Source organism: Corvus hawaiiensis, chromosome 7 (assembly GCF_020740725.1).
Source record: "Corvus hawaiiensis isolate bCorHaw1 chromosome 7, bCorHaw1.pri.cur, whole genome shotgun sequence".
NCBI lineage: Eukaryota > Metazoa > Chordata > Aves > Passeriformes > Corvidae > Corvus > Corvus hawaiiensis.
Window position 1 is genome coordinate 11,832,650 of NC_063219.1, and position 27,539 is coordinate 11,860,188.

The window sequence follows — 27,539 nt, forward strand, 5'->3', positions numbered from 1 at the left end:
CATGGTATAAGCAGATCAAAGCTATATGACTATCCGTAGCAACATGCTGCTGCAGTGGAAGTAAATCTTACTCCAGGCCACCAAAAATTGTGTTGCATACAAAACCTGGAAAGCAATCATTTCACTTTACTTAGCTGTGTCAAAGCCACTGATGGAGTTCAACAGAGACGTGGGCAAACTCAATATAGTCTAGAAGAGAGAAGGAACAATCAGGTGTTTACAGACGTGACCTAGGTGGGGATGTAAACAAATTGTTTAGCTGTTCTACAATAACTGACCTCACACTGCTTCCACATTTCATTTGGGAATTATTAACTTTTCCCCCCAGTTCTGTTGATGTGACAGACACACATTTCAGCATCGCTGTCTGTCGTATATTCAATAACTGAATAGGATTGATTCTGTCCAGATGCAAAGCCCTGGGAACTCTCCCTTACAATCAAGTATCCTGAACAAACTAATTTTTTATTCTCCCAACTTTTAGTAGTAGTAAAACATCAAGGCTGGCTACACAACCTAAGGAAAACTCCACAGTTGCTTAATGATACAATGCATCAATGATACTGCATAACACAGTGTCATATGCAAACTTACATAGTTTATTTACTATCATCATGCAGTTTTATTGTACAATTGCTAAATCCTTAATCTCCTTAGAAGTTTTTGCAACAAGTGAAGTCAACTTGAGAACTTTAGATCAAGTAAAATGCATAAACTATTTCCAAAATGGGAGATAAATACATGATGGCAAGACTCATACTGACTCCCTGCTGATCACTGCTCTTACAAAAGTTGGTAGCTCACATTATGGCATTTTGAGGGTTGTCTTAAAGGAAATAATGCTAAGGTCATGTGTTTGTGTTAATACGTGTATTTGATTAGCCAACTGATCTAAAGATCTGTCTTTGTATTGATTGGTTTGCAGGAACTTGCTGAACAGTTCTGCTTGTAATAATTTACATAACTGCATGTACTCAAATGTTCCTAAGGGTGACTGTCATTTGAAGGTGCAGAAGGTCTTCTGTTCTTTATTCTCAGTGTTATTAAACTCACATTCTGCATTTCTAGAAAGATGCACTTGCACATAGTCAAAGGCTACAAAAGGAGATATTTACCAAGCTGCCCAGGGACATGTGACAGTAAGGTTGAGGCAAACTAATTCCCTACTGCAAGAATTTAATGCATGTAACTATTTTAAGTAAATGTCACATGCTCAGATTCACCACGAAGATCAATTTGCAGTAACTTTCTCTTGTTTCTTCAGCCTGACTTCCAACTTACGTTAAGCAGAACAGTTGCAATATTACATTTCTCCTGTTACTAAACAGAGCTGAGCTCAGGGACGAGGTCCCAAGGAACACTTCAAAGTATTCATTTTGGAATGTGCCATTTCACACATAAAAGGGAGAGCTAACAGGAATTGTGCTGTGATGAACCAATGAGAAAACTGCTTCTTGCTTGTGTCTCTTCCCTGCTTTTCCACCAAATTCTGTATGCTGCCCCAGGTTCTTTGTGTCTGCCTGTCAAATCCCTGAATATGTACTTTTGCCTCCTGAACATTAACTCCCTCACACAGCTTCCACAGGATACGGACAGGGCTGTTACTTAGTGGTTTACTAGTCCAACTGAGTTCCCATCCCTTTCCCACACATACAAGTGTACACAGAGTTCACTGAGATTCCTGTACGGATTTGAAACAGATTGGATTTAAGAGCCCATAAGCTTTGCAGATCTGGAATCATACCTTATTAAAAATGCCCTAGGGTATATTACCATGTCCCACAGCCGTAGGGAGGAGGAGAGAAGATCAAGCAGGCAGGAATTGTGCAACAAGATTGATTTATTTAATTATTTTACAAACTCTTTTATAGATTTTTTTCTTCATAGTCTAATTGGACAAAGGATCAGCCACCCCTTGGGGGTGATTGGCTAAAATCCTAAAACATCCATTGTCAAAATATTTTTCTACTATACTATAAACAAGACTTCTCAAGGTTGCAGGTGTTTCATTGTTTACAGAACTCTGCTGCCCCTTCTGTGAGAGAGAAAAGTCTCTCACGGATTTAGAAAATAGCAATAAAATCCTTGCTAGCAGCATTTTTGTATCCACAATACCTAAGTAACAGACCTTCGAGGTCCCGCTTTATGTAAGATTCAGGTCCAATTTCATGGGCAGCTTAAGCTGTCACTAGCTGGCACTGCTGCCGAAAGAAGTATCCAGACTGTTTGCCTGTCCTCGATTGACCCCATCTATTGTGCCAGTAGAAGTTTCGAGCACTGGTGCACTCAAAGAAGGCAGGCTTTTGACTACACCCTCGTGCTGCTTCTTCCAAAAATGACTTTCTATTTGTATTCATTTCCACCCCCCCCAAACGCTATAAACAACTCTACAATGAGCTGACATACAAAAAGCTACAAACTTGATCTAAACTACTATCCTTCATTCTGCCTCAGGTCTGTGCTTAGCTTCATGGGCCAGGGACAGTTCACTGACATTCATGTGTCTATTAAAGATAAGGGCAGTAGTTCTTAAAACAAAAAGAGGAGATATTTAACAGCAGCAGCTATGCTTCAACTCTGTAGAAACTTCTCACACAATATGAGCAAGAAAAAATAGCATGAAATAAAATCTCTTCCAGTCCCATTTTTGCTGCTGATGTCAAGAAGAAATAATGTAGAAAGGATCCTTTTTGTCATTGGAAAGCCAGTGAGTTAAAAAACACCCTTTAGATGATAAGCTTTCTGCAGGAGTTCAAATGAGGGCTGCTTTGTGTTCTGCAGGATGTCCATAACCTGGACACAAACCACCCCTGCTTTTTGTCACTGCTGGTAAGGATGGGCTGAGGAGCATAAATCAAAGAGGGGATGGGACTGTCATCTGTGCTCCCACAGTCCTGTGGGCTCCCCTGAGGGAGTCTGAGGGTCTTTTTGTAGATTTTCTGCCAAGAGGCACCAGGCTTCAGGCCCTGTGTCCCAGCTAGCACAGCTCCCCAGAGCTGGCAGGGGCAGGGTGGTTGGGTAAGGGCTGCTGCAGACACGGCCCTCCCCTAGCAGCAATGCTCCCCCCAGCCTGCCCGAGCTGAGCCCGGGGTCTGTGTGGTTTAGTGCAGATCGTGTTCTTCCTTAGAAGTTAAATAAATACAGACAGTACTATTTTGGTAGTGGGACAGTGGGTAAGAACAGAGAAGCTGAATTTCAAAACTGGCTGTGAGCAAGTATGCACAGAGATTTAAACCTTTTTTGGATTTACAGGTCCACCAAAATCTTATGAAGGTCTAACAAGTCTAATCCTTTACACAACACATTTACAGCCAAATACTTCAATTACTACTAACACCACGTTCACTGATGCTGTATGAAATATAAGAAAATTTATGTGATTCTATATTCTGATTAATCCACTTGAGTGTGAAATAGTAAATCTAATTCCTAGCTGCATCATTTGCAGATCATGTAACTAGCAACTTAATTATCACCCATGCTTGTAGATCATTTTTCCCAGCCTACATGTATAATTGTGAGATATTTTGAGATCTTTCAAAGGCAAGTATTATTCAAAACTCATTTATAAACAGGAACACAATGGCTATATTTTTGCTTTCCTCAGCATATCTCTGGCTGCCCAAGGAACATTCTAAACCAGCTACTCTTTTCAGTCATCTGTAGGAATAGAGCTGAATAAAAAATAGCTTTTTTTTACACGGGGAAATGCTCTCCTCATGGAATATTGACTCTCTGCCCACTGAAAGATGTCCTTAAAATTCTTAATTGTTTTTAATAGTATAAACCTCATAATCAAAATTTAAACCTAACCTAATGATAGTAGTGTTACAACAAGTAGCATTTAGAAAAAAAACCCTGTGTGGTCATACAGTACATCTCTTTCTAGTGTATCAGAAATTTTTTGCATCCCTCTGGTGTTAAGGATTAATTTGGGCCACTCCTCCTGTCAAAGTTAGTAAATGCATCTTTCTCTTCCAGCAACAGATATCAAGCAAGGTTTAAGAACTTTAATCCTGAGCCTACCAAGAGAAAACAAAAAAGGCAAAAACCCCTCAAAATGCCTTAGACATCCATCAGCTCAGACTTCTCAACACCTGACTCTTCAGTTATTCTAAACACTGAGAGACATCAGTCTTTCCTAATCCATAGAGCAAACTAGAATGACAGACACAGAACACATTCCCAGGCACAGAATCCAGCAAATAACAGCAGCACTCATGGAAGCTGCAAAACACACAGAGGAGGTTTAGTAATAAGGGTTAGAGGAGAGGGTGACAAGGTAGGATTGGGGTTTTGTTTGTATTTCTGGCTTTGCAGTTTGTTTTTCACCTGCACTGGAGAACATGGGTTTTTACTTATTTCTGTTATTCAACAAGTTAATAGAAACATGCTGCAGGACAGCTTATCTGAGAAACACCATACCCTGAGGTGGTAAATAAAAGCTGCTTCATTTAATCTCTGTCATCCAAATTGGTCGTGTGCTTATTTAATAACGAGTGGTTTTGCTAATGGCAAGGACGTTGGGATAATTAAAAAGGATCAATTTTCTGAAGAGGATGTTGTTGTAGGCTTATATAATTGAACTGTTGTTTCTGTCCAGAAATCTTCTCACTTCTTAATGCATTCAGCAGCTTGAACTAAAACTGCTTCATTTACACTGAGTGTAAAATTCTAGTTGCATTTAAATGCGTGGGAAGGGGTTCCTCCCGTAGTTGAAGGGACATTGCTGGCAATATATCCAGGCTCATTTTCTACTGCATACAGCCCAGACACAATTCAAATTCAGGACGTGAAAATACTAGTCTTAGTTCAAGATTCCCAGTCAAGACTATACCTGGTACAAAAAAAAAAAAAAAAAAAAAAAAAAAAAAAAAAAAAGGTGTGTTGAGTTGTATTTAAACAGTAGGTTTCCGATCGCAGTGTAACTGTAAAACACGGATTCCTTGAGGGAGCCTGTATCTGAAAGGTGAATCACGAGAGAGCGTTAAGTAGTAAGTTCTTTGTTTCAGCTTGTGCTCGAACGGCGCTCTGTAATTGCTGCTGACCGTAACCCTGCGCACGCACCGAGCAAAAGCGGGGCGCGCACCAGCGACTCCTCACGCGGAGCCCCCGGGTCAGGCGCTCTGCGGGACACGGGGCGGGACACGGGGCGGGACACGGGGCCGGACACGGGGCGGGACACGGGGCGGGACAGGGGGCGGGACACGGGGGGGGACACGGGGCGGGACACGGGGCGGGACACGGGGCCGGACACGGGGCGGGACACGGGGGGGGACACGGGGCGGGACACGGGGCGGGACACGGGGCGGGACACGGGGCGGGACACGGGGCCGACACCGCAGCCGCTCCCGCCGCTCGGTGGGGGCGCCCCCCGCGCAGAAGGCCAATTATGGCCGCGCGCGGGGCTCGCGCGCTGCCGGGCCAATCAGGCAGAGCGCCGCGGCCGCGCGCGCTGTCCCGTGACCGCGCGCCCCCGCAGCCGGGGCGGGCCGGCCCCGCGCCAGGGCCACAGGCGGCGAGCGGCGCGGGCGGGATGTGGCGCAGCGGGATGTGGCGCAGCGGGATGTGGCGCAGCGGCATGTGGCGGAGCGGGATGTGGCGGAGCGGCATGTGGCGCAGCGGCATGTGGCGGAGCGGGATGTGGCGGAGCGGGATGTGGCGGAGCGGCATGTGGCGGAGCGGCATGTGGCGCAGCGGGATGTGGCGGAGCGGCGCGGCGCTGGGCAGGGCGCTGGCCCGAGGGGCCGCCGCCAGGTACGCGGGGCGAGGCGCGGTGACCGCGAGCGTGACAGAGACGGGCCGGTTTCCTGGCTAGAAACTCGCCTCTTCTTTGCCCAAGCCAGTGGTAGAGTTGTGATCTGTCAAAAGAATTAAAAACTGAGGAAGCGCCCGGTTATTTTCCCTTCATGTAATGCAACACGTTCCTTCTCACCTGAGCATTTGTAAGGCTGGCTGCAACAGCTTGAGAAAAACAATATGCTTTGGGGAAGAGTTAACCTTAGAACTGAAAAAAAAAAGAGCAAGCAGATGAGAGAGAGAACGATTTGAAAATCAGTATAAAAGAAAAGGTTCACCTGTTACCACTGTTAGGGCAGTGCTGCTGTGTTTCTTTACCAAACCCTTTCGTCCTCGTAAAAACTGTCAAAAAGTGGAATAGAGATTAGTTCATGATGTCAAATTTCAGGCAGTCATTTGACAAAACTGTTAACTGTGCAGTGGTATAACGTAACATTGGACCACGTTTTTTACTATATATCCTTTGTGGGATAATCTTAGGGTTCTGTTTGCAATATTAAATTCATTCAGTCCTGGTAAATAAAATTGATGTTTTCAAGAGCAGTTTATTAGAGTCTCCGGGGCAAAATCAATTGTGGGAAGGTGTTTGGTATAATGAAACCCATTAAGTAACTGCTGGCAAACTAAGTTTAAAAATGTTTCTCATGGAAGCTGCAAGGATCTTAGCAGCTGTTTTTAGGCAAGCACAAGCTGGATCAAACCCAGTGCTGTGTTACTTGTAAGCCTTGGAGCTGGGGATGCTTCACTCCTGCAGCTGTCCCCGAAGTGCACTCTGTACCTGCTGCCAGCCCGGCAGAACCTCACTGTGCTCAGTAGCAAGCTTCAAGGGCTCAGGTGGTAAATTAGTCTCGTGTGCTTAATCAGACTGAAATGCTAATGAGGACACTTGATGGTACACTCATTTTTTTGGGATACGAACAGCTGTTGGAAAAGAATTTGAATGGGATCAACTCACAGACCATAAAATCAGATATCACTAACCTGATGAAAGTGTCAGTTGGGGTACAATAAATATAATTGCCCTGGCATGCTCCTGGCACTAATTTCAATCTTTACACTGAGGAGTTAAGAGAGACGTTTTTTCAAAAATGGTAATCTTCAGGCTTAGAAAATTCTGCTGTTACTTAAAAAAAATAATCACTGAATATAGATCACTTACACGTGCATGTCATACACCAGAAATGCTTCCTTTTCACGTCATGGGAGTTGGCTGGTACTGTGACCCATCCTCAAGTGCTTAGGGAGAAAGCAGTGAGTGGCAGGAGTGAGTGGAGATGGTTCTGTCACAGGCAGAGGATAAGTACAGAGGTGGCAGGTGTGTCTGAATTCTAGCATGGACTTGGCTTTTCTTCAGTGGCCCAGGTCAGGTTCACAAAAATGTCTGACAGTCCATGGAAACCAAGGGATTTCATAAAGAGATCTGCTTTCCTGAACTGGGACCTAGCCCAGCACATTCTCACAGCATCTGTTCTTCAGATAAAATTGGGAGTATCACCATACTTGTTAGCATTATAACCTCTTAACCTTGCCTTCCTCGAATGGCACTGCATTTGTGAAAAGGACAATGTCTTTCAGCAGCTGAGAGTTTATTTGTTGGGATTGTTTTTCAGTCTTGTGGCTGAAACAGGTTTAGATAAAACTGCATGAAACAATACTGGCACAGCATTACAGTAAAAAACAAACCGAGAGACAAACCCTGGTGACTGGTTTGGACTGTGTCCTGTACATAGCCCCAGATAAAGGAATTTAAGTCAGCTGTGCAGAATGAGATCCAAACATTTGAACAGCTTCTGTGAATCTGGTTGAGGCAGCTACAATGGTACTGGCACCCTGCCAGCATTCCTGTCAAAGCTTTTCCTTAACAGTCTTGAACAGTCTGTCTGGAAAAAAACAGATTTTGTCCACATCCCTTGAGATACTGTTACAAATATTTGCAGAGATGTCTAAAGGCTTTTAAAGTGGACTTATACTTTCTCCATTTTGACACAATACTTCTGTCCCATCTTAGTTTCTTTTCAACTGCAATGATTACAATGTGTTGTCAGTCATCATGCTTCATATCCCAGTTCCACAGTTGTTTTTTAAAAAGTCTGTACGGATTGTTTCTAACCAGTTGCTAATGATGATTATTTTCCTCTAAACTCAATATCAATTTATTCTTTACCTGTCTCCTAATACAGTGACCATATGAGCTGATGTACTCAGTCATGGGTAACTACTGTATTTCTTCAGAATTCTAAATTACGTTGATTTTTAAAGAACATATTGTTAATTTCAATGAATTCAATTTAATTCAAAATTGGTAACTAATTTGCTGACTGATTTGGTGCTTGGTAAACAAAGAAAAAAGGCATCTACCTGTTCATTTTGTTTAAAAAAAACAACAAAACAACCAACCAAACTCCAAAGAAGCCTAGTTCTAAGTAGAAGAGATTGGCTCCATTTTTACCCATGCGAATCCAGAAGTATACTCACGATTGTATAATTGGAGGAAGATCAGTAAAAGACCTGGGTTACTCTTTAGCTTATGTTTGTAGAGTCACTGAAGGCAAATGGTGGCATTTTTACTTTCCTGGTGCCAAAATACAGAGCTTTTGAGGCAGCATTTTGCATTTTGACTGACTTGATCTGAGCAAAATCAGTAATTTAGCAGAGCTGTTAAACACAATGAATATTTGTTAGATTTTAGTGTAGATGTTCACAGAGAACCCTGAGGCCCAATCTTAGAATTGCTAGTACTTTGAAAGGTAATTTGTTAAGTTTTACTTATAAAAACACTGTGTCCAAGGTTCTGGTGATATTTTCTGAAGGAAGTGTTGAAAGCTGGGTAAACAAAGCACCTTCTGAAAGGACTTTCAAAATGAAATTGTCCTTTTAAGAGAAGAGTGGCAGCAGAGGGATTATAGCAGAGTTCAGCTTTCTGTCTCCAAGTGAAACCTTCTCTACTTTGTGTATTCCAAAAGGGTAAAGTATTGCAAACTATGCCTTGATGTTGCTATTAATAAAGCCTGTTCTGCAAAGTAAGTGCATGTGAGACTTGAACGTGAACTCAAGCTGCCATGAAGCCAGTGGTTAATGAGGCCCTTTGTAGTTCATGCTGCCAGTTACTTTTGTCATGACTGGGGCCTATTTTTAGTTTCTCTGAAGTGAAAAAAAAAAGGTGCCCCTTGTGTTTTTGGCAGTTTGTGTATTGTTACGAGCCTTCATTTTTCCATCTGGCTGATGTTTTCTGTAATGTTTTACAAGAGACTGTCTTACCTGAATGCACTGTTATTTATTTTGCTGATATGAAGCACATCTAAAAGCATTTCCCCTGTTTCAGGCACTTGGTTTCTTGTGGTATTCTGATGACCAGAACCTCTCCTTTGCAAGTACCTGTAATGAGCCATACTTTTTCAAGAAATTTCTTCAATGTTGCTGCACCACTAATAAATAAAAGAAAAGAATATTCTGAAAGAAGAATTATAGGGTTGGTATAAAACTGTGGAAAGAGACTTTAAATGCTTATTGATTTTGTATTTACTGTACTTAATCCAAAACACTAGTAGTTCAGAAGATTGAGTATCCCTGAAGACCCACGTTGCTGTGACTTTGCCCAGCTGGAGCTTAGAAAGGAGTTTGTAGAGATCAGGTTCACCAGTCTGAAACTGAGTATAAAAAGAGTTCCTACCCAAAGCCCTTGGCCCATAGCAACAAACAGCAGAAATAACTGTTCTATTCCATAATGAAACAAAACCAACCTTGAAATGGAGTAATACACTATAATTTCACCTAGTAAAATATGAATAAACCAACAGGTGTGAAAACTCTGTTCCATTCTCTCCCAAATACATGCTAATGTTTGCACTTACATTATGTTATACTTATCAAGATTTTCTTCTTTCTTTTAAGGAAGGAGTGGAATCAGTTATGTGATGAAGAAACTTAGATACAGAAAAAGATTTTGAAAACTTTTTTGCCTTAGAGCTAGTGGGAAAATCCCAGTTCATTTAATGATACTGGGATCTGCCCCCAGTCTCTGGTCCACAACAGTATGAACTGTTTATTAGCATATTTTTTGACTATACTTAACATTCCTTTTTGTGATACTTCTTGAACTGTAACAGATCTTGCCTAGTCACTTAAAAAGGGCCTTTGTCCAATAGCCCTCACTGCTGAGTACTGTTGAACATATGCTTCATTTTAAAGGAAATTAAGCACATGCTTAATCCCATCTGTTTCAGAGTCAGAATGAAACATTAAAAACCACAGCTATCTAACACTTTGCCACGTTACAGCAGAATCAACTAAAATGTTGCCTTAATATTGTTTCATCTGATTTCAAGATCCTGCTTGAGCAGGGGTGTTGGACAAGATGAGGTCCAGAGGTCCCTTCCAACCTCAACCATTCTGTGATGCTGGAAGGTTTTTCCATTGCATCTGGTTTTTAATTAACTTTTTTCACTTGGCCTAAATTACGGAAGGTAGTGCTCCTCTGTTTAAACCTTATGAAATATAGTACTTGAGTTTTGGTACACCTTGTCTTGGGAGCCATGAAGAGTGGATTTTTATTTTTTTTGTGTGGAATGTCCACGATCTGCTTAAGTGAAGACACAGCTTGCTGCAAAAAAAATGTTTCCATTTGAAATGTATGCATATTTACCTGATATTGCAGAAAGTAGCAGGCACTAGGTTCATTGTTCACTAATGGTACTGCTGGATGGTATGGGATATTTTGCTTCTTTATGCAAAAGCAATTACCAGCAATTACTTTTCTTTCCTCTTAATTATCAAAGCTGCATTTTCAATTTCCAAAATCAGGGGCAGTGACTGTGTCCACCTTTGAACTGTCTATGCCATGTACACCATCTTTGAAACTTTTTAAATACTGAATTTGAAGTTAAAATACTTTGTAACTGTAATGTACGTGTGTCTGTTTCCAGGTATTCCATGCAGGAAATGTATGAAGTTGTTGCCGTTGTGGAGAATTACAAACTCTTTGTTCCCTGGTGTAAAAAGTCAGACATACTCTCGAAGCGCTCTGGGTACTGCAAAGCACAGCTAGAAATAGGATTCCCTCCTGTAGTAGAGAGATACACATCAATTGTAACCCTAGTGAGACCACATTTAGTTAAGGTAATTGCATTTTTTTTTGTTCCTAACCATAATTTTCCTTAACTTTTGTTTGTTGAAATTTGAATATTCTGGGAACATCTTGCTTCAAAACAAAATCGATGCTGGAAGTTCTTTGTGTGGCTCAAAACTTGTGTTGCATTTCTTTAAAGACTTTAGATAAACTGGGGAGAATTTGAATGTGTTTTAAAATATAACCTGCCACGTGAGAGAGGAAAGGGAATTGCTTTTTAATTTGCCTTTGCTGGAGAAGCTGGCAGCTATTAAATGAAGATATAACTTTTTTTGCTTTTTTTTTAATAATTTTGTCCAAGCCTCTCTAAATGCAAAATTAGTACTCAGTTAAAAGTTATCTGACAACTCTAGCTTCTGATGCCTTAACAAAGTTGCTATCTGTCATTACTTTTCTTCTCAAAATTTTAACTAGTTAATATGAAAAGCCTTAAGTGTAGGATGTGCTAAAGAGATTGTTATTCAGTATATTGATGAGAAGACAGAAGTGTGGATTAAAAGTCAATTTTTTTTACAATTAATTTGTTCAGAAGAGAAGCAGTTGTATTTCTCCTTTCAGCTTTTCAAGAGCCATAATTAAGAGAAAAGTAGAAAAGTGTCAAGGAAGACATTTTAAATGATGCCTTATTTGTTTGCCTTATATGTTCAAATCTGTTTTAGTAAAGAATGGCTCAGGACAGATTCCTTATAGCAAAACTGCCTCTCCCCTGGCAGATCCTGATTGGTTTGGAATAATTACTGGAAATTATAGCAGTTGATTGCTGTTCAATATAATTGTTTGAAAATTCTATTTCACTATTCTTTTCTAGGCTTCCTAATAAGAGACACTTAACAGAAAATGAGTTTCTGAAGTACAGGGGAGATGTAAATTGGAAAAGGGATATGCAAAGTGCCTTTATGCAATATCCTTATTGATTCTGGAAAGAAAAAAATTTTTCTCCCTTTATTAAAAAAAGTCGAGTAGCTATAATGGAAAATCTGTGCTTTACATGCTGAGAGCTTTCCTTTTCTACTGTTCCCTGACAAGACAGGTCTTTTTCTTTCATATAGCTATCAGATTGGCTTACCACCTCTTTTTCCCACTTAATTCACTCAAAATAAGCATTCTTGTCTCAGAAAAAAACCCTACAAAAGTGGTGAGGAAAACCATTTCTTCAGATTTCCTCCCCCGAGACTCATTAGCCTTTTCTCTGCTGCAGTTACTTTTCCTAGAGGTTTACATTATGTCCACAGAACTGCAGGAACATTTCTAGCTTGGACTATTTCACTCTCCTCTCGAGTAACTCCAGGCAAAGGCACCTTGCACAGTGGTCAGGCACAAAATGGGAATGGGTTTGTTGCTTAAAATTTTTCCTTTGTCTGGGGCTTAAACAATGGAAAAATCAGATTGTTAACAGCAGTTTTTGCTGAGGGGGAAAGCATGGAGTGAGTTTGCTGCTTTTAAGACTGGGAGGAAGGGGGACACAGCGGCAGTTTTCCTATTTTTCCTGCCATTTTGACAGCAGTAGGAAAGAGCAGGCCCAGCTCTTTGTGTTTAATCTTCCTTCTACTCTTTCCCTTTCTGATGTAGAAGTAGCAAGGCCATGCATTTTCTCATTCCTGGAAAGAAAAATGTAGGTGTTTTTGTGCTGGTGATTAGTCTTTGAGATGAGTCACCTTACCACAGCTTTCCAGCCCAAGCAACACCTATTCCCTGGGGGCACTCTGTTGGAGCAGAGCTGCTTGGGGTAACAATAAGAACTTGTAAAAAAAAAAAAACCAGTTACAGAAATGTTCTCTACAAATTCCAAGCCAGCTGAGGTTGTGTATTTGCATGTTCTATGCATCATGCCACAGATCTGTTCTGTGACACTCAACACGCAAATGTTTCCTCTCCCTTGAAAGGACTTCAGTTATTTTGCCATAATTGACACTGTGCATACAGGAGCTCACGCTGCCTGTGCTGTAAGAACAGCTTTAACTATGCCATGACCATCACTATTTAGCAAAATGCAAACACAAGTTCAGTAATACCTGTTTGTCACATTTGTAAAAGCCTAATTGTAGCTTGACTTTTTTAAATTTTATTTTAGGCATCATGCACAGATGGAAAACTCTTTAATCACTTGGAAACAGTGTGGCGTTTGAGCCCAGGTATCCCTGGTTATCCAAGGACGTGTACATTGGATTTTTCAGTAAGTATGGTAATTAAAACTACCACGTGCTAGGAGCAGCACATAGAAACACTTATCTTCAACTGAGGAGGCTTTTTAAAATGCCTGTACTATTTCTTTAAGCACATATACACAGAAAACAAGTTAGCTTTAGTTAATTCTGTCCAAAAAATATTTTGCAAACTTTACTGCTGGAAACCACTTTGGTGTCCTTTAGAGACAGCAACCTTCTGTGAGGTGCCCAGGTATCACGAAACAGTCTAGGACAGGCACCTCTCACCCTACAGTTCTAAACACACTGAAGTTTTTTGACAGTCAAATACAGGAGAAATGCTAAATATGCTTTGCTATTTCCTTTAATTACTCTACAACTTAAATGTTCTTGGTACCAGAAAATTGATGTTCTGCCATCTGTCCTGTTTGGGGGGCAGTTTGGTCAGTTTAATTTCATGTCTTCCAATTTTATTCGTTCATGTATTTTAAACCTTACTCCTTCTTTCTTTAATAGAATTGTAATAGATTTTTCTGTCTCTCTATTCCATGATGGGATACCACTGCAGCCCAAAACTATTGCTCTTTAAATCCAGTACCTGATTTAGCCTGATCTCACTCCCAGACAGGTTGTTTTCCATTCGAGTTACTGCTTTTCCATGTTGTGTGTTTTGTCTGCCATCACATTTTTTTTCTTGCGTTTTACAACAAAGTGTAGGTGTTGCATTGAGCTGGGGGTTGTAACAGGCTGCAAAGGTACACAGAGATGGGCTAATCCTGCTGCCATCTACTGGAATACTCTACTTGGAAAATTATCCTCAGTAAATAAAAGAAAGCTTGTGGAGTATTTTTAAACTAGCACATTAACCTCCTTGGGTTATTAACTTCCAGCTTATTGCTGTATTGCACTTCATCCAGTTCAACAGTAAAAATTAATCTACAGGCACTCAAAGAACCACATTTTTAAATTGTTTGCATGTTATTTGTATTTCGTTAGGCAAGTAAGTGTCAGGTCTTTCTACTAATATATAAGCTGTCTTTTAACCCAAGCCATAAATCAGTTAAAAAACTTGAATTAAAGAACTATTTAAACCCTACAATCTAAGTACAAGCTCGGTGAGAAAACACCACCACACCTCCCCAAACTAAAGCCACATTTTGACATTTCAGGTCAAGAACTTCAGTTAAAGGGAATCAAAACTGAACTGGATATGGACATTTTCATTTTCTTGGGGGAACAGTACCAACACATCTTACTGCTTACCCTGTTGTGAGGCAGCAGAAGCCAGTGCAGTCAGCTGAGCTTAACCCCTGCCAGTGACTGCCCTGCTGGCAGGCACATGCAGGCAAGGATGATAAGAATTTCACAACAAACTCCTCAAAACAGGCCCTGCAATTACAGATATTCAAGAGAAAACTTTGATTTCAAGAATGCTTGTTTGCTTTAGAAAATGTTATTTGAGTCTCAGGCTATGCTGGTTCCCACAAGCTGCTGTATCCTGTTGTGCCAGCCTGATTCCAGGAGACATCCACAAACAGCAGGGAACTTTCCTAGTTTGGTTTCAGCTCTGAAATGATTTGGTTCATTGACTGAAGCACACCACCATTTTTACCACCTGCAACCTTCATTAATGTATACCATACCTCAAGATTTACATAATTGCTGAGCAGGATGCCACACTCATTATCCCCGCTCTGCAGAACCCTGCATGCCCTAAATGACAGCTCTCAGACTTGCAAGAGGCACGTTAATTTTACTGATGCTTGAGGTCAAGCAAATGTAAATGAAGCTACACTTGGCTTATGGGCCAAGCTGTTTAATTACTCCTGTGCTACTGCTTTGCAGTTAACATGCATTGCTCATAAAGAATTGAGGAGCTGTATTTGCTCCTTGTGGCATCAAATATACTGATTTCTCTGGAATGACAAAAATTACTTAAATCCCAATCCATTTCATTGATTGCCCCTGTCAGGTTAGGAGTGGGAGCTGTTCAGGTGGGAGATCTGACACACAAACCAAATTTGTAGTTTTAGTCATTACGCTGCTTGTTTGAACCTACCATAACTACTGCCAGTAATAAGGAAAGACTGATTTAAAATATTGGCATTTAATAGGTAACTATTTCAAGCCGCTTTTAAGTTTCTTGGGCATGCTCCAGCTTACCTGTTAGTCTGCTGTCTTGGCATGCAGGACTTTCTTCAGACAACTTTTGTCCCCCAAAGTGAATTCTGTGCACAAAATAACAGCGTTTGTCAGTAGTTTTTCATTATCCCAAGCCTGTTTTGTCATGCATCATTTATTAAAGACAGTTTAGGCAAATGTAAATGACTACTTCAGAGAACTGAATGAAAGGATTCTTCTAATGGAAAAGCCCAGGGGTACAGTCCTCAGACCAAGGAATATGGGTTTTCTTCTCAGCCACATTCAGCTATTCCTCGGTTTTAACTGTTCTCCTACAACTTACCTGCAGCCTTCACTGGACATTCTTTAATAGAGTTGTCTATTTGTAACAGCATTTTACAACTGAATATATATAGGAAAAATAATTATATTTTATGTCCTTAAACAGATTTCTTTTGAATTTCGTTCACTTCTACACTCAAAACTTGCTACACTATTTTTTGATGAAGTTGTAAAGCAGATGGTTGCTGCCTTTGAAAGAAGAGCATCCAAACTCCACGGCCCAGAAACCAGCATCCCTCGGGAGCTGATGCTGCACGAAGTTCATCAGACATAAGGGGGAACTGTAACAACCTCAGCTATAAACTTGTTTGTACAAAGTGCCGTGCTCCGCCTTTGGGGCATCTATTTCTTATCTGAGCTGTGGGTGTGATCGTACACTGCACCAAACACACGTGCTCAGCCAGACCTATAGAGAATGTTCCAAAGCTGCAATCAAGTGCAGCTTAAAGCCTTATCAGTAACAGACACCTGGCGGCTCCTGGAAGCCAGGCTATCTCAGGCTGCCGTTTAATGCCAAACGGCTCCTGCAATCATGGCCCAAGCTCTGCCTTAGCCAAGCTCATGGGGGTTTTCAGCACTGTAACACATTAACTCAACTTTGTGGGAATGTAACTGCACAGCATCAACTCAGCCAGCTGTGGCTAAGCAGAGACCAACTGACACACTGGCTTCCCAGAGAATGGCACAGTTTGGCAACCATTGAGGAGTAGCTCTTTTAATTCAAATGAATGGCAAAGGTAAGTCAGGAGTCTCCAGCTGCTCCTGGAGCGACCAGCAACGGCTCTAGAACTCCTCCCATTTTCAGGGATGAAACACAAGGGGTATGCATAAGGAGTACTGTGATTTGAGTGCAGCAGTCTCAGCCATAGCCAGTGCCTCGCAGTGGACGTGTCTGGAATGTGTGGTACATTTGGCAGGCTGAACTTGCCTCTTGCCACTGCTCCCGTTACACATTGCACTTTAATTACTTCCACCTCATCTAATGCAAACAGTACACTTTAAAACAAGTGTTACCTCTTTGAGAACCAGGTACTAGTGCTGTCCTCCCTGGAAGCAGGGAACAAGAGGCCTTGCACTTCCTGCAGACAAGCACAGCCAAGGCCCGCTGTCCTTATAAATCATACAAGAGAGCACTAAACCTTATTCTTTGAGGTTTTTCAGTACCATACGCCCACTGTGATAATGCCCATCTTGATTAAATACACATTCAGTACTTCTATTCTGGAAATATTCTCCTCCCAGTCTCTGAAGAAACCAAGTGAATAGGTTTGAGCAGATTCTAAATCCTTACATAATGCAAGGCAGCATAACCATATTTCCTTAGTGAAATTTGGTGAAGCTTCAGGGGAGGTGCCAAAGCTGGTCCTTCCTCTGCAGTGTATGTAATCCATATGGTTACTACAGAACAGCATATTAATATAGAAAGGTATGTTTCAGAATAAAGACAGCCCTGAAACAGTTTCAAACCATTTTACTTAAAATTAGAATGTCACACATCCCATCTGTGGAAGGATAGTTATTAAGGGCAGGAAGCTGGGGAAAGCAACAGCTGGATTAAGGTCATTTTTACAGAACTGAGAAGTTGTAAAGCAGTTTTGATTGTTGAGGCAATCAGAGACAAACATACACAAGTTTGGGAACACCATGAGTCGGCAGGTGGGAAAGCAGAAAAGACTCTACACAATGTTATTGGCTGTATCAGGTCAAAGAACACGGGAAGGGGCATAGCAACACTTCTATTGCAAAGTAACTAAATCCTGCACCCCTTACCAAAAAGGAGCAAGGAAAGAATGGAAGGCTCAAGGTGAGGAGGTAACCACATACTACACCTGAGCAAAGGAACTATTTAAAAACCCCAGAACCCTTTCTTAGCAAAGACTTACCTGTGTGATACCCTCAGGGCACTTCCCTTCCCCTGGGACTGTGAAAGGTACACTGGGCCTGTTCCAGCACATGATACAACCAGGTAAGAAAGGGCAAAATAAAGTCAGTGCACGTGCCTTGTTTTCAGAGCATTGTTTAATATTTCAAAGAACTGTAGTGCAGTTCAGCTTAGAGATTTCTTACCAAAATTAAAGCACTTACATTTCTGAGAAACATTCTAGACAAAGGAATGTTTCTCGGAGTGAAATGCCCTGTCATTTTTTCAAGCGTAAGTGTCAATTTCTACTAAATCTTAGAAGCAGCAGCAGGCTGTCCAGGCTCTCCCATAACTATGGCTTTGTGTGCAGATGAAGAAGGTGATACATTTTGTAACTTTTGAGCAGTTTATTACATAAAGGTCACATAACTCTATTTGCCTACTTTGTACACAATTGTCTAGTCTCACGCACAGTGGCTTCCAAGTTCTTCCTAGTACTGGCAAGCACCAAGAAATTCTGAAATAGAATATCAAGTGCCTTAATTTAAGTTCAAATCAGGACCTTGGTAGATGGATCTTGATAACCCAGTTATCAGGAATGTACAAATGTCTTTATTCAAAAAATACAAAATAAATTATCTGTAGGCATGGACAATGACTGTAAACAGTTACACGTGTGTTAAATGAAATCCGGTAACTGATGGTTACAGTGATTCTTTTCAACACCAGCCTCACTTCAGTCACTATCCATCCTCTCACACTGATAGCTCAAGTTTTTGAAGTCAGAACTGTTCAGTCTTCAACAGCACAGCTCATGATGCATCCCTATCCCAGGAATTAGAACATGCCACCTCCCATTCCTCCGCCCATCCCACCCATTCCTCCCATTGCCGGCTCCTTTTCTTCTTTAGGAACTTCAGTCACCACTGCTTCTGCTGTTGACAGGAGAGATGCAACACCTGCGGCGTCCATCAGAGCAGTTCTCACAACCTAAAAATAGGCACGAAACAACTTAAAATCTGCTGACCATCACAGGAGGTGGGAGGAAGCAAAGCTGAGAATTAAGACCTTTAGGTTACCTTCGTTGGGTCTATGATTCCTTTTTCTACCATATTTACGAAGTCCCCAAGCATTGCATCGTAGCCAACTTCTGATGGGCTCTGCAGGATTTTTTCAACTATCAATGATCCTTCGACACCGGCATTCTTTGCAATAGTCATTGCTGGGATTCTCAGTGTTCTCTTGATTATTTCAATGCCTGCAAGAAACAGGATGGTTGGAGCTCCGTGTGCATACACTGTTCCCACTGCCAAGGAATGCCCTTTGTGCTGGAGATCAATACAGAGCAAGAGCATAAGCTATTTTTATCAGTTCCAGGAGGAAAGGGTCTCTGCTACTTGACACTCGCCAACAAATGAAATCTCTGCAGGATATTCATGCACATTTTAGTTTTACTTCCACAGAAAGTAGTAAGCAGTATTATTACTCTTTATGTGTAACATGACACAGAACCTTCTTCCATCTGATTTTCCACACAGTCTCTTGAGGATTATTGGATTGTGTCTGTCTGCAACAACTTTAACAGCCAGCTCCCAACTCTAAGCATTCGCCAGTCTTTGCTGGGATACTGCTGCTTTACCGCTGCTGGGTCTTTCACAGTCCAGTCAGTGATGCAGTGAAAAAGCTCCTTCCCACCCAAAAGCAGAGACCACCACACAAAAGAAATGGGAGGTTCCTGAGATCAAGTAACTAAAAACGCACTGAAAGCCACCTGCATGTCATCTGATAAAGCCTTGGGACATGAGAAAGTCTGCTTTTATCACTTCAACACACATCTTCAAGTCATCTGCTTACCAATTTTCTGATCCTCGTTGGCTGGAGTTAAGGCATCCAAGGCCGGGATGCAGCGCAGCAGTGCACAGCCACCACCTGGGACGATGCCTTCCTCCACGGCCGCACGGGTGGCGTTCAGGGCGTCGGTGACCCGGTCCTTCTTCTCGTTCACTTCAACGTCGCTCGTGCCACCCACCTGCGAGCAGCAAGACACACATCAAGGCCCGCACCAGGAGCCCAGGTGGGACAGCACTGCTGCCACCAAATTAAGTAGCCAATGCCTAAGAAGTGCCAGAAAGCCAACCCACCCTCTCCCATACTGGCAGTCTTCTTCTGTACCTCAGCACTCAAGAAGCCTAAGCCCAGCTTTAGCTCATCAAGTTCTTAATACCTTCAATACTGCTACTCCATCAGAGAGTTTGGCCAACCGCTCATTCAGTTTCTCTTTTTCATATTCACTGGTGGTAACCTCTAGCTGTTCGATTATTTCTTGAATGCGTTTTTCAATCTGAGCCTTTTCACCCTTCCCCTTAAGGAGCATGGTGTCATCTTTTGTCACAATGACCTCTCCAACTTTACCAAAGTCATGAGGCTGAATATCTTCCACATTTAGGTTCAAACCCTCTTCTCCAAACACCTGAAAGAAATTATGTGAAAAGTTGGAATTCACAGGTTTCCCATACATCAGTTTTTTTATCTACAGGCACACGAACACATACAGCAGGCTAATGGTGCAAAATAACCACCTTACTGCAGTTCCACCCTCTGGGTGAAGAATGTCTTCCTGATACCCAACCTAAACCTCCTCTGACAGTTTCATGGTGTTTCCTTGGGTCCTGTCACGGTCATCTCCTTGTATTTTTGAGAAGTTACAGATACTGACACTTCACTGACTTTAGAACAGTTTGCTGGTTTGTTACTTTGTGCTACCCTTAGCTTAAACATGAAGTTTTACTTCAACAGCCTCCTCTGGGTCCCAATATCATGCTATGATTTTGAAGTGCATATTAAAAAAGGGCAGCATAAAGGGACATCAATCAGTGCATTAATTATATGCAAAGTTTAGTACTAAGAAAACTCATTCAGTCCATTCCAAACATTTTAAATAATTATATTTGACACATCTGGGTCCAGGCAATTGTGAAACAATCAGTTTTATAAAGGCAGCAATTGCCTTGGAGTTCCTCCTTCCCCTTAACCTGAATCCTGCAAGGAAATCACATGTGACTTCAGTCAGTTACAAGGACGTATCACTCATGGTTGGCCAGGACTGCATTACACAGCAATTATCAGTGTCTGCATTTTAAAAAAACAGGAAGATTCAAACATCAGTTACTGTTGCATTTTTGAAAGAACAGAGCACAGCCTGCAATCCAGCAAATACAAACCAAGAACCTAAAAATGCACATTATTTTCCTCCTTAAAAAGCATTAACATTCCTTGGACCAAAAAGCCACTTAAAACATAGTAACTTACAGCACCACCAGTAGCAATTGCCATGTCCTTAAGTTGGTTTTTCCTGTTGTCACCAAAACCTGGGGCTTTTACAGCAACAACCTGAAGGCCAACCTTTAGTCTAAAGAGAAAAATTCAGAGAATGAGTCTAATTACTAAGCCAAATTATTTCAGTACAGCTCTAACAGGCAAGCAAACAGAGAGCATCACGAACTGAGGTGGTTTTGCTCAAAAAGGTAGGTAGGACACAGCTGAGGTTCTGTCTGAGTTGATGCAAAGTATAGTGACATTAAAAGCTGCTGTTTCTTTGGCACAGATAGGAAACAAACAGCCTTACACCAAAGAAAAATCAAACGTGCTTTTGTATGTATTCCTTTAAAAGGACGGAAATAAAAAAAGCAGTATTTGTAGAAAAGAATGGATTTTAAGCCTCACCTGTTCAAGACTAGAGTGCTGAGGGCTTCTCCATCAACATCTTCAGCAATGATGACCAAAGGTTTGCGGTTGGCATTGGCAATTTCAAGAGCTGGAACTATGGACTGTACACTAGAAATTTTCTTTTCACTGATTAAAACATAAGCGTCCTGGAATTCACATTTCTGCCCTGCAGAAACAACATGCATTATCTGAACAATTCCATTACACAAGCATATCAAGCATTCTTTTAACTTCAGCAGCTGCTTTGGAGCAACGGTTGCACTTTTCAACTGCATTAAAAAGAGACAACTTGTTTTCTCCAAGACTCCACGCTCAATTCTACATTGTTCTGCTGTGTTGCAAGGCCAGCCTAATGTTCACATGAACACTGTCCACACTTAGCACAGAAAGAAAAAGAACCCCCAAAACTCCAAGCTTTTACCAAGTTCAAGTTTTCTGATGGGGAAGGACCCCCCCCCCACTCTATTTGCTGTGATACACAGCATAAGGGACTGTAAAGCCTTTAACAGGTGCCATTATTTGGAACTGACAAGAGCCACTGGGAGGTGTTTGACATGGCTTATTGTTAACTCACCTTTAGTTGTATTAATAAAATACGGAGAGATGTAGCCTCTGTCGAATTTCATACCCTCAATGATTTCCAATTCATCGTTTAGAGTTTTTCCATCCTGTTTAGATGCAAGAAAGTCTGCATTAAAAATTCCCCCATTTGCTACCAAAAGCACAAGTACAGTTTCACATATTAGCACAACAGACTGAAAGGCTCTGCATCCCACATCAGTTTCATGTGCTTCTTTTTGAAATAGAAGGAATGTAAGAGGGAACAGTGATCAAACTCTGATCTAAATGAGCTGGGGAGAAGTTATGGTGGGAATTATGCAATGTGAGCTGCAGCATCACATGTGGCAAAAGCCAGCCCTAACAGGAGAAGAGACAGTCGCTTGGCACTTTGAATGTCGGCCAGTTCTTACCTTGACAGTGATCACGCCTTTTCGTCCAACTTTCTTCATTGCATCAGAGATTATATTGCCAATTTCCTGATCTCCATTTGCTGATATTGTGGCAACCTGAAAGAGTAAGACATTTAATCTCATTTCCCAACACAAGGCGTTCCCTCACGATAAAAAAATCGGCATAACCACTTGCAATTCTCACATTTCTGACAAGGCAGGGCAGCCGACTGCAGCACACTCACAGCAGGAGCCAGGACTCTGTTAGAAGGGCTCAGGCTCTTGGGCAGCTGCAGCACAGGGCCAGATTCCCTGCACTGGGCTCACACCCAGGCCATCTCCAGGCACAGGGACAAATAACCCAAGAAGACCAACACACCTGAACCTCCCACAGCAGATCCTCCACACCCTCAGTACTCTGCCATCACCTTCATCCACAACAGAGCTTTGCTCCCATCAATTCTTCCCAAGGACACAAATTTATGTTTTACGACCACATTTTAGAATGAAACTTGAAAGATTAAAAAATCTGCCCATTTCTGAACTAGCTTCTAGCAGTGCAACTGAAGACAAAATACTTCTGGTGTATAAAGAAAAACACCCAGTGTTAGATGTACACAACCTAACTCCATTAAACCTGACCTCACCAAACTTTTTCTGAATAACAGCTACCTAAACTGGAGTTACATTTTACTGTGGTTTTTTTAACCTGTGCAATTTCTTCTGGAGTTGTAACAGGTTTTGACAGCTTCTTCAGTTCAGCTATGATGGCATCCACTGCCAGCATCACCCCTAAAGATGAACAGAGCACTTGTGAGTGAACAAAACAAGGTACAGAGCACAGAAAACACAAACCAAGCACCCACCCACCACAACAAAAAGGTTTCCTTTCTAACAAAAGTCCACACTGCAAAAACTCATTGTTTGCACATTCAAAACCAAACAGTTCTTGTTCCATACTGTCATTTGGATATGTAGTGATAGGTTTTTTTGAAATTGGTGTGAGATATTGCCATGATTGAAATTTGTCAGATTTGTTTATATGGCTATTATATTAATTAAATGCAGAAATGGCATTAAGTGGAGTTCACTTACAACAAATTAAGTAAGTTAGCTGCATGGAAAACAGCAAAATGATTAGAAAAATTAATGATTGTTCAGAGTCCACAATGTAAGAAAAACAATTGTGTTCTCTAAACATTGCTTCACGTAAACCTTTACGGTGGCTCTTCATATAGAAAACAACTCAAAGTTAGGATATAGAAATTGATAGACAATGATCAAATCTTAAAAACAATAGAAAAAAAAAAAGTTACCCCTCCTGATTTCTACTGGATTAGCTCCTTTGCTGATCTTCTCAAAGCCTTCCTTGGCAATAGCTCGTGCAAGGACTGTTGCAGTGGTGGTACCATCTCCTGCTTCTTCATTGGTATTATTGGCAACATCTTGAACTAACTTGGCTCCAATGTTTTTGTATTTGTCTTTCAAGTCAATTGCCTTTGCTACTGTCACACCATCTTTTGTCACTTTGGGACTTCCCCAGCTTTGTTCAATAATAACTGTTCTTCCCTAGGGGGACAAAGAACAAATTTTAAATCAAAGCCAACCCACAGCACGTTACTCTCACGAGCTCAACTGAAAATGAAGATCCTTTTGAAGAGCCACAGCTGAACACCTTACACAGGGCTTTCAGCTGGGACTTCTCAAGCACACACATTATAACCAACCTTCTCCAAAACTGGAAAAATGGCTCAAAAGCTTTGTGCTTTCGCAGAATGAGGCTACATTCCTCAGCCATAATGCTTAATACCACAGTCTGCAACTAAGTCAGACTAGCCTTAGAGAGAAAATTGAAAAGATTCCCTCTAATGCTAGTACTTTACCCCAAAATTAAAGTAGAGCAACACAAAGAACTAAATTTCCAAAATTTCCATCAGATCACAATAAAAATTCTTTGTGATTGGAAAAAAAAGTAACACAAAGCTCAATTTGTTGCATGTGCTGGAAGAAAAAAAAAAAGCAGACTTGCAAACCTCATTAGTGATTAGCAAAGAGAACTGAAAATACATCAAATTTGTGTTAATGTTTTATAATAATTTCTCAAACACTGCAAGTTACTGAGCTTTTCTCATCTTAGTTCGCACTTGGATCCAACTGAAAAGCTGGACTATTCTATCTGACAGACACAGCTAACATGGGAAACTGTGAACCATGCCTGGAACACAAGGTAAATGCACAAGAAGATTGTTGCTCATAGATGAATTCAATAGCCTGAATAGCTGCCCCAAACAATCACGTTCCCGTTTGAGCTGGAGGCAGCAGAAATGCATGGAGCCACCTCTGGTCTAATGCTGCCCTGAAACTCCTCTACTATCCTGACAGCTGGAGCTGCTGGAAGAGGGAAGGGAGAGCAACTACCCCACCTCAGCACCATCTCTCCCAGCTGGCCCTGCACAAGGCCCCTCACCTGGATCTGCCAGGTCCTGCTCAGAGCTGACCCCGCTGGCTCCCGCCAGAGCTCTCCCAGCCCAGGGTGTGATCACGTGCCAGGCGAGCCAGGCAAGGATTCCCATGCAGCACCCAGCACACTGTGCCCCGTGCCCCTCCCCTGCTCAGAGCCCACACACATCTGCCTCAGACTGAACCAGCTCTGGCTGCCTGCCAGGCACGAGGCCACGCTGCTCCTGAAGCACCACCACCCCAAGAACCACAAGGAAAGGTTAAGCTTCAGTTACTCAGGCTGAACCTGGGGAAGAGCTTACAGAAATCTACCTCTGTGCCACGGACCAGTTATTCCAAAATAATGCATTCCCTACTACTATCTTATTTCACCTGTACTTCTAAATATAGAACGATTCAAGAATAAGAAAACTCCTCTCTGGAGGACCATGGTACCAGTATGTTCTTTGTATAGTGTCTCCTAGTTTGCTTAATTTTAGTTTGTATTTCGATATGGTTTTATTCCAAATGTGTGGTTTGCGGCTCTGAGAAGAGGGGTGCAACAAAATCTTCCTATAACAAATCAGAGGAAGGACTTGCTCTCAGCAAAAACATCTGTGTTCCTGAAGAAGGGAACACCACCAGTAACTGCACAGGAATTTGGAATGGTCATGCCTATTGAGAAGCTGAGCTCCACATAAACTAGTTCTGTTCAACATGCTGGAGCACTACCAAAAGATTGTGCGAGACTGCAAACCGGGCTCCTTAACATGTAGAACAATGCCAAAGGGAAATTTGTTCACCAGAGTGATGTTTCTTAAAAATGCCAGAAGCAGAATCAGGCACTGCAGTACAACCCCTCCATTTTTACAAATACGTGGAGAACAGTATAACAAACAAAAATCCCCTAAGGTTACATGAAGTTGCATCAGCGACTGCCCTTTAGCCAGTGCATTAGAACCATGCTTAGGCATTCACAAAGTAGCCTGGTCCAAAAAAACAAGAGTTAAATTAACTAACTACACTTAAACTTTGTTCCTTTATGGAAGTAGCCACAGCTTGCTGACATAATTGTTCCTTAACCTTCATCTGCTCAGCTTATGGCATTTTTGCCTTTGAATAAAACAGATAGAGCACTAAAAACGGGCAGGAAATACATAAATTAATGTTACAGATGCCAAGCAGCCCTCAGAAGTACAACCATGTACATACTATTACAGGGAACAGATATTCATATCAGCCCCAAGAAAATCAGTGTCTCTTCCTCAAAAAGAGGAATCTCAATTCAAGCTCTACTGCACGTTGCATGACTATGCAGAATACCACAGCTGGTTTTCCAAGAGACATGGATCTCCCTTACAAGACAGAATATAGTGTAACACAAGTGAATCCCACTACCATGGAATTTTACTTAGGCTGGTAATATTTACCAGCCAATTGAAAACTCAACATTACACTTTGGATGTCTTTTACCTTGTTAATACGTTAAAAAAAAAAAAAAATTAACAAACAAAAAATCCCACCATAAGAAACCCATGCCAACCCACCCACATGCTAATTAACCTACCCCATGACAGAGACAGTTACACTATCTACTACACTGTTACAGGTTATCAGCTGAGCCGGTAACACATTATGCACCTCTCCTTAACCTTCAAACGGTTTAAACAAATATACTGTACCTTTCACAGGGATCCAAGTAATTTTACTTTGTTACTGTGAAAAGCACATGCACTACCATCACACTTCTGGTGACAAACATGAGACTTCAGCTGCTTGCAATAGCCTGTCCGTGCCCCTACCCCTTTGTGTTACAGTTCTGCAAACACAATCGTGCAGTTTCACCGAGAGAAACCCAACAACTGTTCTGTTATTTTCAGCCAGGTCTGTGCTAACATAAAAGACCGTATCTTCCGTTACCTTTGGCCCCATGGTGACAGCTACAGCATCTGCTAAAAGATCTACTCCTTGCAGCATCAGAGCTCTCGCGTCTGCTCCGAACTTCACATCTTTTGCATAGGCTCGTGTTAGATGGGGGGCGAGTGCTCTGGACACTGGTCTTATCTGACGGAGTACTGTAGGTAAACGGAGCATGTCTAAAATATTAAAACAAACGCAGACAAAAAGAAAAGTATTATGGCTTTGCACAGCTACTTCTACAGGAAAAGGGGAGAAACAGATTCAGGAAGTAAAGCAAGCATGATGAATCGTTAATTTTTCGACTGGCTGAAATCGAGATACACAAGGAACTCCAAGTACCGGGGCTGGGTATCTCCGAACCTCACGCCGAGATCCGCGCGGCAGCAGCTCCTCTCTGCGCGGCCTCCAGCAGCTCCGAGCTCCTCCCGCCGAGCCTTCCCCAGGAGCGGGGCAGGACACGGCGAGGGCACCGCGGAGCGCCCGGGGCTCCATGTGCTCAGCGCGGGGGCCGCGCCCGCCCGCGGCTGCAGCAGGGAGGCCGTGCCGAGACGAGCGCAGGCAAGGCTCCCGCACCCCCTACACCATCAAGGGCAGAGAGGAGAGAGGCAGGGCCGTGGCCGCCACCCCGGGCCCGCCGGGGCTCCCAAGCCGGGCCGGGCCCCGCGGCCACATGGCCGCTGCACCAGGACACGCGCAGCAAGGTCAGTGCCGCCCGCCCCTCGCCGCCACCCCCCCGCCAGGCCCGCCGCGCCGCCGCCACCCGCAGGAAGGTGTGGGCCCCGCTCCCGCCACCCGGGCGCAACGCCTGCATCACGGCCGCCCCCCGCTCCCGCCGCTCGGGCCCAGCCGCTCCCGGCGCGGGGCCCTCGCGGTAACCGCGGCCGCCGGGGTAGGGCCGCCATACCCTCCCCAGGCCGGGAAGAGGGGCGCGGGTCCGGCGCCCTGGCCACATTCCCGCTCACCTGCGGCAGCGCGGGAGCAGCACCGCGGCTCTGCGGACTCGCGGGGCACGTCTGGCGCGGCGGCGGGCGGCGCTCGGCACTCACCGCCTCGGCCCCGCCCCCGCGCCGCCGCCGGCCCATGTGCGGCTCCGGCCTCCCGGCCCCGGAACC

The 27,539-nt window shown here is 42.7% G+C and overlaps 2 protein-coding genes and 1 long non-coding RNA gene across 5 annotated transcripts; 2 read left to right on the forward strand and 1 right to left on the reverse strand.

Moving 5' to 3' along the window:
• The first annotated feature begins 5,494 nt into the window (after positions 1-5,494).
• Positions 5,495-18,059, forward strand: COQ10B (coenzyme Q10B). 3 transcript variants are annotated; one of them, XM_048308712.1, is made up of 5 exons: positions 5,495-5,757; positions 9,122-9,268; positions 10,722-10,914; positions 12,996-13,097; positions 15,638-18,059. In XM_048308712.1, the coding sequence occupies exons 1-5, from the start codon at positions 5,537-5,539 to the stop codon at positions 15,803-15,805; spliced, it is 831 nt and encodes a 276-aa protein (XP_048164669.1). In that variant the 5' UTR covers positions 5,495-5,536; the 3' UTR covers positions 15,806-18,059. The 3 variants fall into 3 exon arrangements, with proteins under 3 accessions (XP_048164669.1, XP_048164672.1, XP_048164671.1); XM_048308715.1 differs by lacking the exon at positions 15,638-18,059 and adding an exon at positions 14,238-15,619; XM_048308714.1 differs by lacking the exon at positions 9,122-9,268 and having other exon boundaries at positions 5,497-5,757.
• Positions 17,533-27,494, reverse strand: HSPD1 (heat shock protein family D (Hsp60) member 1). Its single transcript, XM_048308708.1, has 12 exons — positions 27,390-27,494; positions 26,428-26,603; positions 23,385-23,637; positions 22,778-22,860; positions 22,090-22,185; positions 21,693-21,786; positions 21,116-21,284; positions 20,702-20,801; positions 19,617-19,862; positions 19,247-19,421; positions 18,472-18,650; positions 17,533-18,382 (listed from the first exon to the last, which is right to left on the reverse strand). The coding sequence occupies exons 2-12, from the start codon at positions 26,599-26,601 to the stop codon at positions 18,230-18,232; spliced, it is 1,722 nt and encodes a 573-aa protein (XP_048164665.1). The 5' UTR covers positions 26,602-26,603; positions 27,390-27,494; the 3' UTR covers positions 17,533-18,229.
• On the forward strand, positions 23,637-24,968 carry LOC125328302. Its single transcript, XR_007204646.1, has 2 exons — positions 23,637-24,295; positions 24,451-24,968. It is a non-coding gene; the product is annotated as an uncharacterized LOC125328302 (long non-coding RNA).
• Positions 27,495-27,539: the final 45 nt, after the last annotated feature.

Bases quoted from the DNA above. Each gene is read 5' to 3' on its own strand.
- COQ10B (XM_048308712.1), top strand. From the start codon at position 5,537: ATGTGGCGCAGCGGGATGTGGCGCAGCGGGATGTGGCGCAGCGGCATG. The intron at 9,269-10,721 runs GTTGGTATAAAA...GTCTGTTTCCAG, and splicing joins TCTGAAAGAAGAATTATAGG to GTATTCCATGCAGGAAATGT. The intron at 13,098-15,637 runs GTAAGTATGGTA...GTCCTTAAACAG, and splicing joins CGTGTACATTGGATTTTTCA to ATTTCTTTTGAATTTCGTTC.
- HSPD1 (XM_048308708.1), bottom strand. From the start codon at position 26,601: ATGCTCCGTTTACCTACAGTACTCCGTCAGATAAGACCAGTGTCCAGA. The intron at 21,787-22,089 runs GTAAGAACTGGC...GCATCTAAACAG, and splicing joins AAGGCGTGATCACTGTCAAG to GATGGAAAAACTCTAAACGA. The intron at 20,802-21,115 runs GTGAGGCTTAAA...TTTTCTCTTTAG, and splicing joins AGCACTCTAGTCTTGAACAG to ACTAAAGGTTGGCCTTCAGG.